The sequence below is a fragment of the Aulonocara sp. 'chitande type north' Nkhata Bay genome, linkage group LG2 (assembly GCF_057382095.1).
Source record: "Aulonocara sp. 'chitande type north' Nkhata Bay isolate Kocher_YH1m ecotype deep benthic linkage group LG2, A_spYH_male_GT1.1, whole genome shotgun sequence".
NCBI classification, from domain to species: domain Eukaryota; kingdom Metazoa; phylum Chordata; class Actinopteri; order Cichliformes; family Cichlidae; genus Aulonocara; species Aulonocara sp. 'chitande type north' Nkhata Bay.
In genome coordinates, this window is record NC_141345.1 from 18,002,795 (window position 1) to 18,021,595 (window position 18,801).

Sequence of the window (18,801 nt, forward strand, 5' to 3'; positions counted from 1 at the left end):
TTTACTAATTTTGTCCATTATTTGATATATTTTGGTGCTTTTAATGTCATAATTGTTTTAATGTGTCATTTATCTTTTTTAAAATCTATTTAGTCTTTTATTAATATTATTTTGTAGGCTGAAACTTTCATAAATATACATAGTTAAAAACAACAGACGTGTACAAGGCACAAAATATTATAAGGTAGGACGATACATAAGTAAATATCTCCATTAAAAAAAAAGAATAATAAAACTAAATATTACACATAACTACTGAGCTTTTACACCAACTTTCTGCAATCTCCTCGTGCGTTGCGTGATCCGGAAATTTCTGGCTCAATCCACCAAGCCCCGCCCACACGTGCGATTGCTCAGCTGACGCAACTGACAGCTCGGGTATAAGACCTCCGCGCTCACAGACAGCAGCCGCTCAGCTCAACCAACTCGATACATGGAGAAGACACAGACCAAACGCTCGGAGGAGATACCGGTGCTTCACAAACAGGAATCAGGATGGTCTATAGCTCGGCTCTGGTCTTTGGACACCTCTTGTCGGAGGAAGAAAACGTCGTAGAGATGATAGGAAAGTGCTTTTGTCCGCTAAAGACAACAGGCCAAAAGATGAGTTCATCCCGGCGGGGAAGCGTCGAGAGCTACGAAGAAAGCGAGAGCATTTCATCCTGTAAGTTGTTCATAAAGTTAGTGTTTTGTTTTTTTTATATACTTTTATCCAGTGTTTTTAAAAAAAGGCGAAGGTTCTTCCTTAAGGGCTCCTAGTCTAAGGACTCCTCTCTCTCTGGCTGGCAGAGCCTTCAAACACAGCTAATGCTATTTAATAAATATCAATGGTCCAAAGTAAACCATGGAACCGGTTGGAAGTAACTAAACCTTCGCGCTAGAACAATGGGGCATTGAACTGGCAGTGCTCGTTCACAGGACACTCGTCTGATGCAAGCCCTTCAGCTTTTGGATCAGCTGATCACTTGCTGAGCTTTTCAGAGCGCTTCCTTGTTCGCTGCTGATGCAAAGCCTTTATTCTGGTGACGTACTATATTAATTGCAGCTTTCACGTGATTTAAAATCTGTCTAAAGTGAATTGATTCAAGGGTCTGACACTCAACGTTGCTAGAGTAGAGAAAAGAGGGACCCTTTGACGTGGATATTAAACTCTAATGAGATGGTGTGACTTGTTTCTCATTCTGACGCTGCTTTGTCTCTTTATTCAGTTGCTGACCTGGACGCCGGTCTGGAGCACGAACAGCGGCTTTTCCAGCAGGTTGTGACTCAGCAGATGGAGCGTCGCCTCACTGAGGCCAAGGCTTCCATCCTCAACTGCCAGGTGCTCCTGCTGCCTCGCCACATGACCACCAGGATTAGTCAGGATGTGGTGCGTGCCTCTGCTGATGAGCCCTGTGGGCTCCGGGGGGCCTCCATCAAGCTCTACATTGATGGCAAAGATGGCCTGAAGTACATCGGGAGCATCTTCCCCGATTCCAGCGTCACACCGACTTTCGAGCTATCTGTGGTCTTCAAGGCAGAAAGTGACGGCTGGCCGTCATTCAAGAACATCTTCGATGGCAACAAAGTTTTGAAGCTGAGACCAGAGTACCGGCTGGTCAAGAGGAAGCTCTACTCCTCTGCCAGTCCTGTTGTTCACGACTTCAACTAGGGGTGAAGATGAGACGCTAAACCATTACCCGTGTGTGGTTTTAACCATCAGCTACATGTAGTCTGCCATGCACTGGAACCTGATTGCCTTCCTGTAGTTTTTAAAGTGAGTTATTTATTTTTCTGTATGAAAGTCTGACAGGAGGCCCACTATTTTTCTTCTTTTTTATATTTATTTTTCGCTTTCCTCTATTCTGTAGTTGGTGACAGTATTTTTGCACCAGTATTTGAATGTAAAGATGTGTACACTGGAAGTGTGTCAGTACAGGATTGGGCAGGCCTCATTCCTGAAAGATGCCTCTTAATATACAGAATGCAAAATAAACTTTTTGCACAACTTCAGTGCTGTGTTTGCATGTTTCTTTTGAACACTGGGATCACACAGACCCTGTGATACCATCATAATTACAGACCCATTTACAGGTAATAGAAACTGTAAATAATCCCGTTCCTGATTACAATAAGCCTGAGGGCACAAAATGCAGTTACCAGGAAACTGTTCCCACAGAATGAATTCCCCTTGTCAAGTTAATCATTACTCAAATTCAAAGTGAAATGCTGCTTAAATCCCAAACTGATCCCTTACACGTTTAGATCAAATCTTTATTAACAAATTTACACAAATGTATCAGCTACCCAAACACAACTACATGAACCTTTTCCAGTACAAAACTTCACTCCTTGACACGCATTACAAAAATCTTTCCTGTGCTCTATGCACAGCCTACATCCTAAGTAATAAGTGGCAATGATTCAGCAACAATCTGTTAAAGCCCATTAAAAAACAACTGTTTTGTCAAACCACTGGTATTTAAAGCTGCTTCAAGGGCAACTTTGGGCCTTAGTGTATATTTCCTTGTAAAAGAAGGGCTTTGACATTTGAGGTCAACCTAATTAAATATTTTGTAGAGCCGGGTAATGTTTTGAAAGCCTTTTTTTGGTGCTGTTGATACCTCAGGTTAAGAGCTTGTTGCCAAACATCAGTGGCAGCCCTGCTCAGTGCTGAAAGTGTTACACTGAGTTTAACCTGTGGCTGAATTTTATCTATATTTATATAATTACCCTTATTATCAATTGTACTCAGAAGTACGATCAGTAGAAAAGTGAAGGATCTGCAGTTTAATGGGCTGAAACATGCACTGGTAGACAATGGCCAATAGATTGAATCAAATTAATTAAATTACTATTAATAGAAGACACAAACCACAATTTTGCAACCAAAAAGAAGATCAGAAATCTATTTTATGAAATATTTTAAGTAACTCTTATTTTACCATTATGCTTTAGCAGTGATCAAACTAACAGATTTCTTTGCTCGGGGTGGTGTCAGCCCAACATGCAGAACTAGAAGACTCGCTTTGAATTTGTGGAACTATACATCATGGTTGCTCATGTGGCCATCTTCGTTGTCGACGTCTGTTCAGCCCAAAGGGGCTGAGCATAATCGGGTGCCGGACGTATGCACGACTCAAAGTGATCAAATCTGCCAAGTAGAACTCATCTGGCCCGTTCCCATCTGATCCCAAACAAACTGTTGCTGGTGAAAGTATTGTTCTCTATCCACAAAGACCTTGTGTTGCAGCAGGGGCAAATTATGACCCCCGCTACCCGTGCTGGTGAAATTATTCTTGGGAAAATTGGTGCAACATCCCATGGCGCCCCATGAATGGGAGCGAAGAAAACACTGTACAGCTCTCTCAGACACACACACACTTATGGCCCTTAGTATAGGTGTGTGTGTGTGTGTGTGCACACAAAAACCAGGCACATGGAGACGGCACAGTCCTCTTCAGAAAACGACCAAAGTGACCAGAAAGCAATCAGCTGCAAGATTCGAAGAGCGGCTCTCAGCCCCCTCTTGCACTACTTCTTCATCTTGAGGTCGGCCTCCATGGCACTCCGCCGCCCCCTAGTGCCTCCATCCTGCAGCAGAGACACAAAGAAACGTGGAGAGAGAGAAAGAGCACGCTTAACGTAAAGGTGTACAGGTCAAAGGTCAGGCAGGCCCTGTGGCAGGCCTCCTTGTGTCATTGAGCTCCGTACAAAAACAGCACAATCCACCCTGGAAGGCATCGTTCCCCAAATGATGAACAGAAAATAATCATGAGCAAAATAAAAAGAAAACAAGGAGAAAAGAAACTGGAACATGCAGAGATGCTAACGCACATTAACGGAAAAACACAGGAAACTGGCATTAACCGAAGGTCGACGGAAGCTTGGGTGATGAAAGTTACCTGTGTGTGTGTGTGTGTGTGTGTGTGTGAGTGTGAGAGAGAGAGAGTGAGAGAGAGAGAGAGAGAGAGTGTGAGTGCGGGATGGGAAAAATCTTTGGTGCAAACAAAAATGTAAACGTTTATGAGGGTGATACAGACAGTATATGAGAGTGTCTGTTTGTGTGTGTGTGTGTGTGTGTGTGTGTGTGTGTGTGTGTGTGTGTGTGTGTGTGTGTGTGTGTGTGTGAGTGAGAGAGAGAGTGTGAGTGAGAGAGTGTGAGTGGGAGAGAGAGAGAGAAACTGCAAGGTAGAGGAAGAAGTCTTTCATTTCTATATCATCTGTATGGCACATCTATAGAGTACAGGATGGGCGTAGGCTCACGGCCCATCTCTTCTGCATTTAATCACTTCTACACTGCTGAGTAGTTGACACCACTTTAATAGCTCAGTGGTTTAGAGCAACAATCTCTTTGAATCTGCCGTCATAAGTCTTGGAAAACCTGACCGATTAGATTGGATCGCCACTATGAGGAATGGTTATTTCAACATGCTGTATATAAAAGATGGTCATTTTACATTAACCACTTGTTTACAAACAACCACTATGAAGCAATCTGATATTCTTATATCAGCATTTTTTTGACACATAAAACCCAAACAATTTCCTCACATTTGCTATGTGTTGTATGTTTTTACTCGTCTAAATCAGCCAGTTGTTGTGTTTGTGGTGCTATGCTAACAGGGTGGTTGAAGCATGCCCTCTGTTGGACAAACTATGTAACATTCACACTCATGGCTGTAGGGCGTTTCTCCAATCTCTTTTTAAATCTTAACTTATCAGCCAATAAAAATACACAAAAAAAGAATAACCATCCTGAGGGCAGTGCGCCAAGTTACAAGCTAAAACTAAAGCTGCTCCCATAAAACTGCATCACAGAAATACCTACTTATAAATACTATGTTAAAAACTGAAGCCAATTTTATGGATAATTAAATTAAAAGACTCTAAAAGGCACCAACACTATAAATGCAGATGACTTGAATTATCCATGCTGAGGCCTAACAGAGACCGAGCTGCTACAGTTGTCTCTGCTGGCGACTGGCTGTCTATCAAAGAGTCCACACCCACTTTTACTTAAACACGGTCTTTCAGACAGGGTAAATATTATATCAGAGACACCAAAAATATTTTTTTCTATTGGGCTGAAAAGTGATATCTGATTATCTGATGTAGAGTTGGTTATTTTAACATGGGAGTCAATGAGGATTGACTCACTTTTAAAGCCAGTCTCAAGTGGCTCTTAAAAGAACTGAAGGTTGTGTCTCTTTCCCCATTTATTTGTGAGAGCCACAGGATGTTGCTTGGTTATTTTACATTTAACATTTGATTTTATATTTGTTTTTTATTTTATTGAGTATTTCCCACCAGTCTGAAGTGCGAGTGAGTTCAACTAAAATTGGCCAGTTTAGGTTTGTAATATAGTTTGCAAGCTGACTTTTGCTCCTATCAATCTATATAGTTTTTATTTTCTGACTGGTCGTATTAGTCCACCTTTAATGACCTTCATGGCGTCTTGAATCCTTACTGTCCTCCAAAGCCGCTTCAGTAGAAATAAAGAGAAAGATCAGAGGTACAGACAGGTGTGTGCAGTGTGTAACACTGTGTATGTGTGTACATGTTAGCTTTGAGACAAGCGTGTACGGAGCTTGGCCTGACTCTGGTGAAACTTGAGCGAGAACCTGAATACTTACAAAAAGAGAGAGAAGGAAAGCAGGAGAGGCCATTGGGACACTGTCCTGTAGGAGGACAAACATCGGAGTGAGAAAGAGAGAGAAAGCACACACAGGCGTGAGAAAGCAAGTTTCATACAAGTCTGCGTCAAACACAGAGACACGCTCAGGAGATGGGGGTCCTGTTGACTTCAGAGCTGCACATACACAAACGCACATTTCTACACAACATCAAGACACACACACACACAGTCTCTGAATGCAGTCTGGAAATATTAAGACTCATGGAGATGAAGCGCGTACACAAGCAGGCACAAACAGAAGCAACGCAGAGGTGTGAGGACCTCTCACAAGCACCGCACCACAGTTTGCACAACTTGTTAAAGTTCTAAAACGGAGAAGTTGGACTTTGCTGTGTAGCAGTTAAACAAAACACTAAAAGTTTACTACATCTGTAGAAATATTTGTTAAATATATTCTGCAAAATGTATCTTTAAGTGTGGACTTTCCAAGAAAACATGACATCTTCCCAAAATGTGTTGTCTGAATGTTTCAAATTTCCACCATATCCTATTAGACACACACTCAAGCGTTCAAACAGGAGAAAGCAGGGTGCAGATAAAAGATGGATGTAGCCACTGTGACAACTGTGAATGCAAAGCCCAGTTGTAAAGCCTCAAGCGGAGCTTTTACGGCGTCATTTTATTATTTTGAAACCAAACATGACGAGCGAGGATTGGATCTGACTGACACATTCAGGGACGCTGCGTGCCACGCTACAGCTTTATCCTGTTTTTCACTCTTCATAAAATGAACCTCATGTTTTATTAAGACAGTCATCAGAAAAGTGTTTACTGAGGTAATAGATCAAAGGAGCTGAAGTGTCATTTTTCCACAGACAACCTTTTGTCACCCCCTGCTGGCGATAAGAAGAAATTAATGTTTAAGGCACTTCCACAATGACTCCATGTTTGAGAACAAGAGTGGAAGAAAAAGGTTAGCTAGGATGAAGTTACATCCATTTTTTATATGCAATGTATGGGAGAAAATAACACACACACACACACACACACACACACACACACACACACACACACACACACACACACACACACACACACACACACACACACAGTAGGAGATGCAGAGAGAGAAACAGGAAACAGAGCAGAGGGTCAGAGATAGACTAGAGAGACAGCACCGGTGCAGCCAGCATGCAGGATGTGAAGCAGCTGGGAAGTCAAGATTAAGAAAGTGCACTTACAGCAATTAGAAGTGACAGTGCTGTGTAACAAAGTGAGCATGCCTAACTTGTATGATGCACATCAGTGCCGACCCTTTAATACATTGGCACTCTTAACTCCTTGTGTCCTAATCACACCACTGGTTTCTGGTACTTCACACCACACTGACACAGTACAGTAACATCACTCTGGGATCGTAATGTGGAGACAGGGTGAGGTGTATCGAGGTCAATTCTTCAATAAGTTCTTTTAGAAAACTAGTCCATTTGTCATATTGTATGTGACATAAATCAGAACTACACTGACTGCATGGTCACTTAAATGTGTGCTGAACCCACAGCCTCCTCAGGTTTCATATGCTGACAGTAAATAAAACAGCATGTCTGTCTGTGACATTTCACAGAGCATAACTGACACGTCAAAAACATTTAATGAATCCACTATTTATGTTTCTTCCACATAAGCGTGTATTTTCATCCAGTTTTGAAATGACTGCCAACCGCAGCATGATGACACACTGAAATTATGGTCCTGATATACCAAACACATTTATCTACACCAATATAAAATGCCCTTAATAAAAAAAAACTTTATGACTCCATAAACTGGAAGTGCTATCTGTGGTTTACAAGAAACAGCCAGTTCTGGGACTGTGCACTTCCTGTAAATAATTAAAATGCATTAAACTTAGATTAGATTTCTCCACCTTCTCTTGGAGGCGGGCAGAGGGACTGTTCGCAGTAGCTTTGCAGGCATCATAAAACTCTAAATACCTGGAAGAACATTTATTGCACCGATCTAACAGGAGTCACAGCACTCAGTGTTGGAGAGAGGCAAGAGTTTACAGTGTAGTTACAAAACATCAGCACTGGCATGTGTGGAAACTTTCTTTTGCTTTTAATAAAGAACTCTGCTTCATCACAATCAGACTTGTCTGCTGCTCAACCCACCTTCTCGGCTGGCTCTCCTGGTTTACGATTTCCCTCCCTGCCTCGGAGGCTCTTGGCAGAGATGGCGCTCTCTGAGGTCTGCATGATGAGCTGGGTGGCCAGGAACTGCTGGACGTGCTCCAGGACGTCGCGCTGCATCTCCAGCGCCATGTGGTACACGTCGTGGTCCGACGAGTTGTACATGACGGCATTCTGAAACATCAGCATGATGTCGCGCTGGAACTCAGCGGTGGTACGGATAACACCGGACTCGATGTTCTTCTTTATGGCGGACAGGTCCATGGGTCTGCAGCAAGAAAGCAGCAGCAGTTAGTTTGTTTTGGTACTTTAGTTGAACAGTTAGGCTGCAACGATTTTTAGCTGAGCTTGTTTCAAAAATGAAGGGTGTGTGTGTGCGGTCTGACCTGTGTACAATGCTGTGGTAACCTGGAGCGATGTCATCTGACACAGGCTGTAGGAAGACGCTGGCGTACCTGAGAAACACAATATTAGCAAAAGTAAAACACCTGTTTCCTCTCAACAACGTGACCCGGGTTAATCTGTAGGATTCAAGCGAGTCTCTAACTTCTTTAACTGACTGGAAAAAGTCAAATGGTTTCATGCAAACGCGCTGCAGCATGTCCAACAATGTAGTTACTCATTCAGTCACACCAGCTCCTATACAAAAAGCTGGAAATTGATGAAACTCACAATAATAAGACAAAAATAAATAAATCAAATGAAATTGATTTGAACTTACTGACCAAAAAAAACAAGACTTGAACAATTTATTGTTGAGCTCTGGTACAAAGCTCTACCTGTGATTGGCTGCAGCTCTCCACACCAGCATAATGGCTTTCTTCCAGATCTTCTGCGCCTGGACCGCCTCCTGGTCTTCGCCACATGTAGAGCTGACGCAGGAAAGAAGAGAGAGGCAGTCGGAGCAGAGTGGGAGAGAAAAGCAAAAAAAACAAAAGCATATACTGTTAGACTGTTAGCCCAATGAAAATGACAAAAGTCAGCTAAGTTTGATCCATTTTCAAAGAAAGATTTCCCCTAATATTTTTGTTAAGAAGAATAGCAGGGGTTATTTCAGGAGAAACAGACTCCTGGTTTTACTATTACTGGTAAAACCAGGGACAGGGTGAATATTTTTGCCTACGCCCTTTCTGGAAGAATAAGCACCTGGACACTTACAGCTGGGAAGAAGAGGCCGGGCTGCTGGCCAGTGAATCAGCAGTGTAGCGCTGGGAGGGCGGGCCGTATCCATCCTCACTCTCACTTGCTGCCCGATCCACCTCAGATAAATATGGACCCTCCCCCTCTCCACACTCGTCCTTCAGCTCCATCGCTTCTTCGGGGTCGCCCTCGCTCCCTGCCTCCTCCTCCTTCACCTCCTGGATTCAAGCACACAGAGTAAAATAACGGTTATTCTTGTTATCATATGCCGTCCACACATGTACGTAGCCTTAAATGTGTTACCTTGGACTCTTTCCCGGACACAGAGCTGTCCTCAGAGTCTGTGGGACAGAAACGAGGAGACAATGAGAAAACAGAAATGTGTGAGCATTTCCACTGTGGGTATAGATCGGTGTGTAATCCACGCACCTAAGCAAGGTGGGTTGGGCTCAGGCTGACTCCACTCCTCTCCTTCACTCTTCACTGTAGCTTCAGTGACTTCTTTGACCACGGGCCCCTCCTCTGCGACTTCACTTGCTGCTACACCATCATCAGAGGTGACAGAAGAAGTGACATCACTTCCCGTCACCTCAGGTCCTTCATAGTTTCCCTTAAGCGGTTCTTCCCTGTTAGTATCTGGCTGGTTTTGTGTCTCCTGGCTGGCAGGTGTCGGGGCTAATGTTGCGACCATATCCTGAGGTGTCTGTGGGGGGGCTGACTCTTGGATGGTGGGTGTGGGCTCTGAAGCTTTCAGCTCTTGGGTCTCCCAGGGGCCAGGTAGGGTGTGACCTTCTGACACGGCCTCTTCGCACAGAGAGAGAGCTGCTTCCACCGCAGCTGCATCCAAAGCCACAGGGTCATCGTCCTGGGATGATGATCAAAAAGATAAACCATTATGTTGTTTCAGTGTTTCCCCACACATGAACTTTACATGGGGAGCCAGGTTAGTGAAAGAGCGGGTATTAGACCTGCTGACTGTCAGAGCAGCAATGAAGTGTCTCCAATTAAAAAACAACAAACAAACAAAAAAAACAAGAGGAGTTCTTAAGCTAAACCCCAACCTACCGAAACCACCAGCGATAACTGTGGCCTCTTCCTCCTGACCTGTCAGACACATGTGACCTTACTGGGATCACTAGGCTCCTTCCAGTATGGCTCTCATACTGGTAGGAGTTCATTGACCACACTATGGTTGTGATCGTTACATCATGGGCCACATCCAGCCTACTTTGAGCTTGAGACAGCTGTGAAACTCACCTTTCTGAGATGTCTTAATATTTGAAAAGGAAGTGCAATTTCAACAGCATGTCTTAAAGAAACGCTGATGTAGCAAATGAGAAAAATGTATTAACGCGACTCTTTGGGTTTAAATTGTAAGAAAAAAATGTGTAAAATTCCAGAAAGTTCTGGCAAAGTTTTTGTTAAGTCACAGAAAATATGTTTTAACTGTGGAACCACTAAAAACCACAGAAACCTCTACAGTGAAAACACAGGAACTTTTCTCTTATTTAATTGCTAAGCTATTACTTAAGTACTTTGGTGCAGTGTGAAAGGCCTCTTTAATTTACGCCCTCCTTCACATTTTCCAAAGCTGTCCAGTGGGCCGGACTGGAGTCTTTGCCTGGCCGCAGACTTTATGTTTGGCACCGGCTCTAGGGGTTGGGTGGGCCAAGTGAATTTTGAGATTTTACATTTTTTCCCCCCATCCAAAGGAATAAAGAAACCAATATACTACTGGAAAAAATCCCCTTTTTCTTATTGTGAAAATTCAGTTGCTGTTAACGAGCGATTGTCAGTACTTCCTGTCTAGTGCTCTCCTGTAGGCAGTCTGTTCAGGTTGCTGCTGTGACAATCCTCAGTGTAGTTGTGCCATCTACAGGCAGTCCTTGTTCTGCTCTAGAGATTCTTCAGGGCCACTCTTAGCTAAATGTTTAGTCCAAGTCTGACAATGGGAACATAAAATATGGAAAATTTCATTCTTTGTTTTCCAATTAACACTAAATATTTTCTAAATCATATTTTCTTTGTATTAGTTTGTTTTTAGTGTCATTGCCTTAATCAACGACTAAAATACTTGATATTAAACCTACAAAATAAACTCTGCTCCTGGTCATATTAATCTCAAACGAATGCAGCCCCTACACAGTACGTACCTTCTCTTCAATGATGGCAATGATGTCTCCCACTGTCTCCAGGTCCAGTTCATCACCAATGTAAGACACAGCCACGAGGTCTTCTTCTACTAATCCCGTGTCCTCACCGAGCTCTGCCTTCACTGCAGCCTCCGCTTCCCCCTCTGTAAACCCGTGCAGGTGACGAAATAAGAACACAAGCATGCAACAAGAATCTTACTGCAAAGTTAAGACCCGTATCTCCCTCTTTGAACCAGGAAACAATGACTAAAATGCAACAACGCGGACGTGTGACTTTATTTAGAAACAGACTGTAGAAAAACAGGAAAAAAAGGAGGAGGAGAGACAAGCAAAAACGTTCCCCCAGACACCCCCAAGACATTTAGTGTTACTTTGAACATGCTCTGTCTATCTTAATTACAAGTAACCAGGAGTCACGATGCCCAGTTAGGTTTTGTTTAACCTGCTTTTTAAAATCAGGACATTTTTAGGAGCCCCATGAATGCAATCATTTCCCAGGACAGCAACCAGGCAAGCTGTAAAGAAAGTAGCTCCTGTGTAATGTGAAACTTAGTTAGGTGTGTTTACCTGTGATGATGTCATGGCCAGGTGGTAAGGCAGTGGCTGCCGTAGCAGTCTGTACGCCATTAGTTAGGCTTCCAGTGGAGTCGCCCTCTGCAACCTGACATCAGAAAAAACACAACAACAAAAAACACCAAAGTGAGGTTTAATAAAAAATATCAGAGCATAAAAGAAGATTTAAAAGAATACTGATGTTAGAATATCACAATAAGGCTTTATTGCCCACTGAGTGGATCAAGTCCTACTTTCATTCTTTGAATGTTAGTATTAGAATAGGTATCAAAACTCAGTGGCTTAGCCAGGAATTTAAAAATACTCCAAATCGATTTGCACTTTACAGATGCATTTAAATGATTTGTTTTCACACATTGCTGGTTTTCAGGTATTTTACAGAACTGAGTCTAAAGCCTTTGAGCAAGACTCGCACAAAGGCTTTCATTGTAATCACATCGTTTCTGGATGTTATGAGCCATGCTAAGTTGCCTCTCACCAGGCGAGGGCTGGCTGAGATGAGGTTGCCTTTTTTCAGCAGTTCTGACAGTAGAGGTGAGGGTGGCGGTGTGGCCTTCTGGGCTAGGAGCCTTTTCTGTGGCGAGTCATCGACTAGAACAGCGAGTCCACCATCTTTGGGCCCAGGTCCTGGAGGGTCTGCTGCTGGCAGAAACACTCCTACCCCCTGAGCCTGACAGACAGCAGAGAAGTCATTGAGACGGAGCGAGATGATCTTATTCCTCTGACTTGTAATGAGGCAAAAACTATAACCCCTGGGGCCGAATATACTCATGTTTAATGTTACTGTAGACGTCTCCATATTCACTGCAGTGAAAAATGGTTTATGTTGCTGTGAGCTTGGCTGAAATTTATCTCTTAACAGAAAACTGGGACTCTTATAAACTCATTTCCCTTCACCATCATTCTTCTATCCTGTGAGCTAAACAAGTATATATGGCAAACTAAGTGTTCTTACAACTGAGTGGGTGGTGGTTGTATCTTCAGAGACACCGGCTCCTGTATCCATGGGTGGAGTGGGCACTGAAGAGTCAGTCTGAGAATCCAGGTTTGGCGGGCTGGCACCCAGGGGAGACCGTAAAGTCACACTGGGCAGACGCTTGGGTGTGTTTTTCACTGCCTGGCGAGCTGCGATACAGACAGAAGACCAGAGTGGAGGTGAGCATGACAATTTTCAAACTCTCCTTAAAAACAAATCTGAAAAAAAGCAGCAGAGAAATCCTGAACATCATGTGAGAGGATCATCACTCCAACCCAAGCACTTGAGTGAAAGATGCTCTTGTCTTAGGAGAAGCCGAGAAACATTCCAAGAAGGACGAGAAGTTGCAATCTTCTGAGATATAGATGCATATACTCCTGCTTTATTACATCCTCTCAGTTGATTCTGATCTCACATCTATGTTACCCCTAAGGTTTTTATTAAGCTTCCCTCCCCTTCCTAAAAATATCAAACTATAAATTACAGCAAAGAATTTTTCTACTTCATCTTCATGATTCTCGGTTTGCAGATGGTCTAAACTCTATTTTCAAAACGTTTCCTCTATCCAACAACCTCAAATAGCCATAAAATGTAGAGTGCAATAGTCCAGGAGAAATAAAATGCCTGGCTACAGAGGACCTCTCATCATTTTTTAGAGTGCTATTGTTTTCAGACATCCTAATTCCCTTCTAGTATTGTCCACATAGCCAAAACCACAAGGGCTTTGCAACAGGTCGGCTACATGTGTGGGCCGAGGTTCGACGTGTGATTTGAATCTTCCTGGTTGTACGTGGATGTGAGAGATGGTCGTCTTTAATCTTAGCTTAGAGTTCGTGCCAACAAGGGAAATCTTTATGCTAAACCTGTAGGTACAAAATGAAGTTCTACCTTCACAAATCTGTCCCTTAGTTTACCAAGATCACAGGTTTCAGCTTCATATGGGAACTTTGTTTTTATATCAAATGACTCACTCGAATTTTAATAGTATGACATATATACTTAACTTCAAACTCTGACAGATCTTACCATAACATACAGACAATGACAATGGCAACACCCACCACAGAGCAACAAGTTTGCAACTAATTCTTCGCCTTTTCCTAAGAAATACATGCACCAGCCTTCGTAGAGTGAAAGTGAACCTAAACTACCTTGGTACGCCATTTCTGTGGCTTTCCTCTTCTGCTCTGCTTCCTCCTCGTCCTGCTTCTTCTTTCTAGGTAAGACAAATTTAAAAAAACAAACAAACAAAAAATGAGCATTTTATGACAATATAACAGTTTGTATACAAAACTAAATGAGAGAACGCCCTCATTTATCTAAATAACCCACTCATCTACAGAGATACAGACATATACTTTTTTAATCCCACATTGGGGAAATTTACTTGTTACAGCAGCACAGACAGAAGAAAAATGTGAATAAGAGATATATTAGAAAACACACACACACACACACACACACACACACACACACACACACACACACACACACACACACACACACACACACATAAATAAAAGAACAGTGTACAAAACATGTATAGTTGTTGGTTACTGGCAAACAGAGCAAAGTTTTACTGGCAGCGTTCTGCAAGATCTTTAACACACTGGAGTTGGTTGTGTGAAACAGCTATCATGGTAATCCACCCATTAGGTGGAAGCACTATCCCACAGATAAGATGCTTACAGTGTGATCTCTCCCCAAAGCTCTTTCAGCTGGGAGTCCATGTGACCCATCTGTATCAGATCCACCTCCTTCTTCAACTTCCTGTTGTGATTAAAACAAACAAAGCAAAAAGGGGTTAAAGTTCAGATATCAAAGTTGTCAAATGTTTTCCCTTTAAGAGTTTATGTACCTGTACTGCTCTTGTGTATCTCGTATAAGTTTTTTTAACTCCTCTATTCTCTCAGTGGTCAGCCTACGAACGATGACATCTTCGATGGTCTCGACCACCTCGCCCTTCTCACCGCGCTTACGCCTGGAACAGGAAAACACACATTTTGAGTCAACTCTCAAATTATTTTTAAAATGCATAATAATATTGTTTACTTTTTATATCTGCACACAGATATGTGTACACACTGTAATACTGACTTAGGGGCTTCAGTAGCTTCCAGCAGTTCTGAATATTGTGAGGCACAGTGCTGAGAAACAGAGAACAAATTATTCTTATAGGTGAGCAGAGGAGATCAGTCCAACTGCAGTTACACTCAAAAGACAATTTTCCTGAAGACTTATGGAAGTGAAGTGTGAGATAAATTCACAAAAGGAATATTTGTTATGCTCTCACCTTTTGTGAGAACCAGTCTGGTGGACGCCCAGGCTCTGCGAAAGGCTTGATGGCTCTACTTACACTTACCCTGGAACACAGAGAGTCTCCTCAGACTAAACTCAAGCATTAAGCAGATAATCTAACAATAACAAGCATTTTAAAAATAAAATAAAATAATATTATTTTGTCTTACGAACTGCCTTGCACTCACCTACTGCCAGTGTTTGAAACAGATTATGAGCACAGAACAATAACCACCATAAGGATCATTGTTAAGACACTCAATCTGATATATTCTAGTTCGATGGTTCATTTAGACAAAAACTGGTAATCTTAGGGAAAGCACAAACTGTTTGCAAACACTGATATCTTAAAAGAAATGGTACAAAACCCTCTGAAGATAATTTTCATATTATATGGCTCATTTTTAGGAGAACTGCAGAAAAATAGTGGTATATAATGATAGTAAATACAATTACAGTTATATTTATCAAACAAGATCCTTAAATCATTTTACATATCTTCTCCTTACAGCATTTCTCCAACACATTTAAAATATGAATATGAGGTCCCATGGGCAAACTAAATCTCTCACACACACACACACACACACACACACACACACACACACACACACACACACACACACACACACACACACACACACAAAAGTAGCTGAGCATATTTCTTTTTACCAGTTTTGGTCTCCGCTCCTCATAACAGAGGAGGCCAGGCACAATTTCTCCCTGACTGACCAGGGCTCCGTCGGCCCCACATTCAGTATCTTGTGTTCTGTTGGGGGGAAAGAAGAATTTATTACACGATTGACTGTTTTTCCTGCTACTTTGTTGCTACTAGCTAACAAGCCACAGGGTGCCACAAGCCAGTACACAGTGTACTGGCTTGCCCCAAACCCAAATGAATAATGGAGAGGGGTGCATCAGGAAGAGGATCTGACTTAAAATCATCACCAATCCAATCATGTGGCTCATTAGTAAGATCTGCATACTGGACTGGTCAGGAGCCCACAAACTGCAACCAGTGCTGCTGGCAAGCAGAGTACCAGTGGAAACTATGCCACTGATGAGTGAAGACAGATTAGAAGAAGGCCAAGGTTAGTGTGGCTAGAGTCAGTAACAGAGAAATTTTGGAGCGTGGAGGACAGAGCAGGGACTGGGAAAGGGAGATAGCTGACTGATTGGATATGACCAGAGGAAAGATAATAGATATACTGAACAAAGGACGCTGAAGATGGAGCTACAAGACAGAAAGAAAAGGGGAAGAACAGAGGGAAGATTCGTGGATGCAGTGGAGGAGGACTATGCAGAGGGTGGTGCGACAGAAGAGGATGTTAGGGGTTGGGTGAGATAGAGGCAGATGGTCCAGATGATCCACTGTGGTGACCCCTAAAAGGCACAGCTGAAAGAAGCTAATTGAAAACCTGTATTTTAGGGCAATTGCTTTTGCCCTAAAATACAGGGCACAATTAGAGCCACATAAAATATGAGACATTCCGAAACAACTCAGTTAACTTCATTCTGCCACACAAGCTTCCATCCAAATTGCAAAAGCATCTGAGGGTAATCTCAGTAACTGAACATAAAATATATGGGGCTTGTGGTTACGTGTAGTAGTAGTTCTGCCACATTAGATTGTAACGTTATGTCTTTGTTATTACTAGCAATATTATCTGACTGCGTTTTGACAATTTTAATTGAGTAAAATCCCAATTAACATTATTTTTAATTGAGTGCTATTTTACGGAACTTTCTATCCCTGCTTACTTGGTCAAATACACACAAAAACATGTTAAAAAAAACCTAGTATTTTTTCTAAGAAGAACACTATCATCAGTCAGATGACGAATCAGTCTCTGCGGACTGTCTCAGTTTTTTAATGGTTTGTTATTGTTTTTTCGCTAAGTACCACACATACGACGGTCCTGTTCTCGTACGGTCAATAAAAACCGTTCAGATCGTAATATGTTGAAAACGTTATTTTAAGTTTAAAAATATAAAAAAAAACCAAGGGCAATGGCGAATGAATGATTTAAACGATTTAAACGTCTTTCGTTATTTAGCCAAGGTAGCTAGCTAATGCTACACTATTGATATTAGCTTGGGTATGCTAATATGATTACAGCAAAGCATTCCTCACGTTTACTGGGGCGTGAATATAAGTTAAAACACACAACCCTATCAAGAGACGTATCACATACATTTCTAGAAAAAAACAACAACATACGCATTGCTAATATTTAATTTATAGCGTTAGCTTAGCATAGTCGATTAAGGGGGACACATTCGTGAGACACACACACACAGGTAAACACGGTGCAACGTTTTAGCAAGGTAAGGGGCTACAGGTTCTGGCTAAAATAATCTAGCTGCAAGGCTTGGAGTTTGTTTGCTATTACTACTGTCTATAAATGACGAGGAAAAACAGAAAGACTTGAAATATATTACTCACTGCCGATACCGCTCGCCATTGCTTTTGTGACGAGGCCTTGATCACAACTTCCGCCGGACAGGTTTCAACGGAACACACAGTAAAGTCAACCCAAGCGAGCGGAACAAATGGAAATTTGATTAAATAAATAAATAAATAAACGAAGCTTTAAAAACAGTGAGGGATACTAGGAGCTGTTTCATTACACTTAAGCAGAGTTGGAAATACTTCGTTACTGTAACGAAATACAAATACTCCGTTACTGTACTTACGTACAATTATCAGGTATCAGTACTTTACTTGAGTCGTTTTTTTTTCTGACAACTTTTTAATCATACTCCCTATATTTTTAAAATAGGCTCGTAACTCTTGTTACATACAGAGTAGTTAGACATATTCAGACACACAGAACCAATGCATAATGCATGGTATAGCACAGAACCATGTACATAATACACACACACACACACACACAATTGTCATTTGTTACTTGATGGTTGTTGTGGCTAACCTAACTACCCCTGCATAATTCAAATAAATGTAACTACTGATTGGGAGTTTGATCCCTGGCTGCTTTAGCCTATATCCCCAAAGTGTTCTTGGCCAAGATACTGAATCTAAGTTATTTCCAGCGTGATTATCAGAGTGTGAATGTTAGATAGAAAGCAATTAAGATGTATAAAAGGTGCTTGTGAAATACGTAAATTTACTAATCGAAATATTTTTCTCTTTGAAAAACTAAAAGTTCATGCCAAATTTTAGCCATACTTTCAGATCTCTGGCACTGCAATGGGAACCCAAATGGCCCCCAGTTTTGCCTGTCTTTTTGTTGGTCATCTGGAAGAACAAATTCTATATAATCACCAAAATAACCCTTATTTACCATTCATTGTATCTTGGAAACATTATATAGATGACGTATTTCTACTCTGGAAAGGACCAGTCTCTATATTACTAGAGTTTGTAGAATTCCTTAATGGACACTTTGCAGGCTTACATTTCACCCTCAATTACAGTACTGAAGAAATTAACTTTCTGGACATGAAAGTAACAAAAAAAGACAAATCTCTGTCCACATCTCTGTATTCTAAACCCACTGATCGGAATACATTATTACATGCTGCAAGTTTCCATCCGAACCACCTCAAAAAGAGCCTCCCTGTAAGCCAGCTGATTAGACTCAAGCGTATCTGTGAGACTCATGATGAATATAATGAGAGTAAAGAAGAGATGTTGAACAAATTCAAAGAAAGAAAGTATAAAGAGAACTGTTGAAGTTCTGCAGAAGAGAAGGTGAGTTCAGTAAGTAGGGATGTCTATTTAACAACCAAGAAATCTCCAAAACATAAACCCAACCTTATCTTCTGCACAACCTTTACGCCAAAAACCAGAACAATTAAAGAAATAATTCTAAAACATTGGCATATCCT

The 18,801-nt window shown here is 41.7% G+C and overlaps 2 protein-coding genes across 4 annotated transcripts; one reads left to right on the forward strand and one right to left on the reverse strand.

Moving 5' to 3' along the window:
• Positions 1 to 379: 379 nt before the first annotated feature.
• Positions 380 to 1,992, forward strand: LOC147337594 (DNA damage-inducible transcript 4-like protein). The gene is made up of 2 exons (XM_086306801.1): positions 380 to 664; positions 1,209 to 1,992. Exons 1-2 carry the CDS (start codon positions 496 to 498, stop codon positions 1,649 to 1,651), a joined length of 612 nt encoding a protein of 203 aa, XP_086162927.1. The 5' UTR covers positions 380 to 495; the 3' UTR covers positions 1,652 to 1,992.
• brd8b (bromodomain containing 8b) lies at positions 418 to 17,478 on the reverse strand. Of its 3 annotated transcripts, XM_086306780.1 has the most exons (19): positions 17,393 to 17,478; positions 15,619 to 15,715; positions 14,942 to 15,011; positions 14,746 to 14,795; positions 14,507 to 14,629; positions 14,338 to 14,418; positions 13,800 to 13,864; positions 12,628 to 12,797; positions 12,151 to 12,342; positions 11,667 to 11,760; positions 11,100 to 11,242; positions 9,376 to 9,811; positions 9,250 to 9,287; positions 8,965 to 9,164; positions 8,586 to 8,678; positions 8,193 to 8,261; positions 7,789 to 8,074; positions 5,616 to 5,660; positions 418 to 3,573 (listed from the first exon to the last, which is right to left on the reverse strand). In XM_086306780.1, the coding sequence occupies exons 1-19, from the start codon at positions 17,409 to 17,411 to the stop codon at positions 3,514 to 3,516; spliced, it is 2,331 nt and encodes a 776-aa protein (XP_086162906.1). In that variant the 5' UTR covers positions 17,412 to 17,478; the 3' UTR covers positions 418 to 3,513. The 3 variants fall into 3 exon arrangements, with proteins under 3 accessions (XP_086162906.1, XP_086162916.1, XP_086162896.1); XM_086306790.1 differs by lacking the exon at positions 5,616 to 5,660; XM_086306770.1 differs by lacking the exon at positions 418 to 3,573 and having other exon boundaries at positions 3,580 to 5,660.
• Positions 17,479 to 18,801: the final 1,323 nt, after the last annotated feature.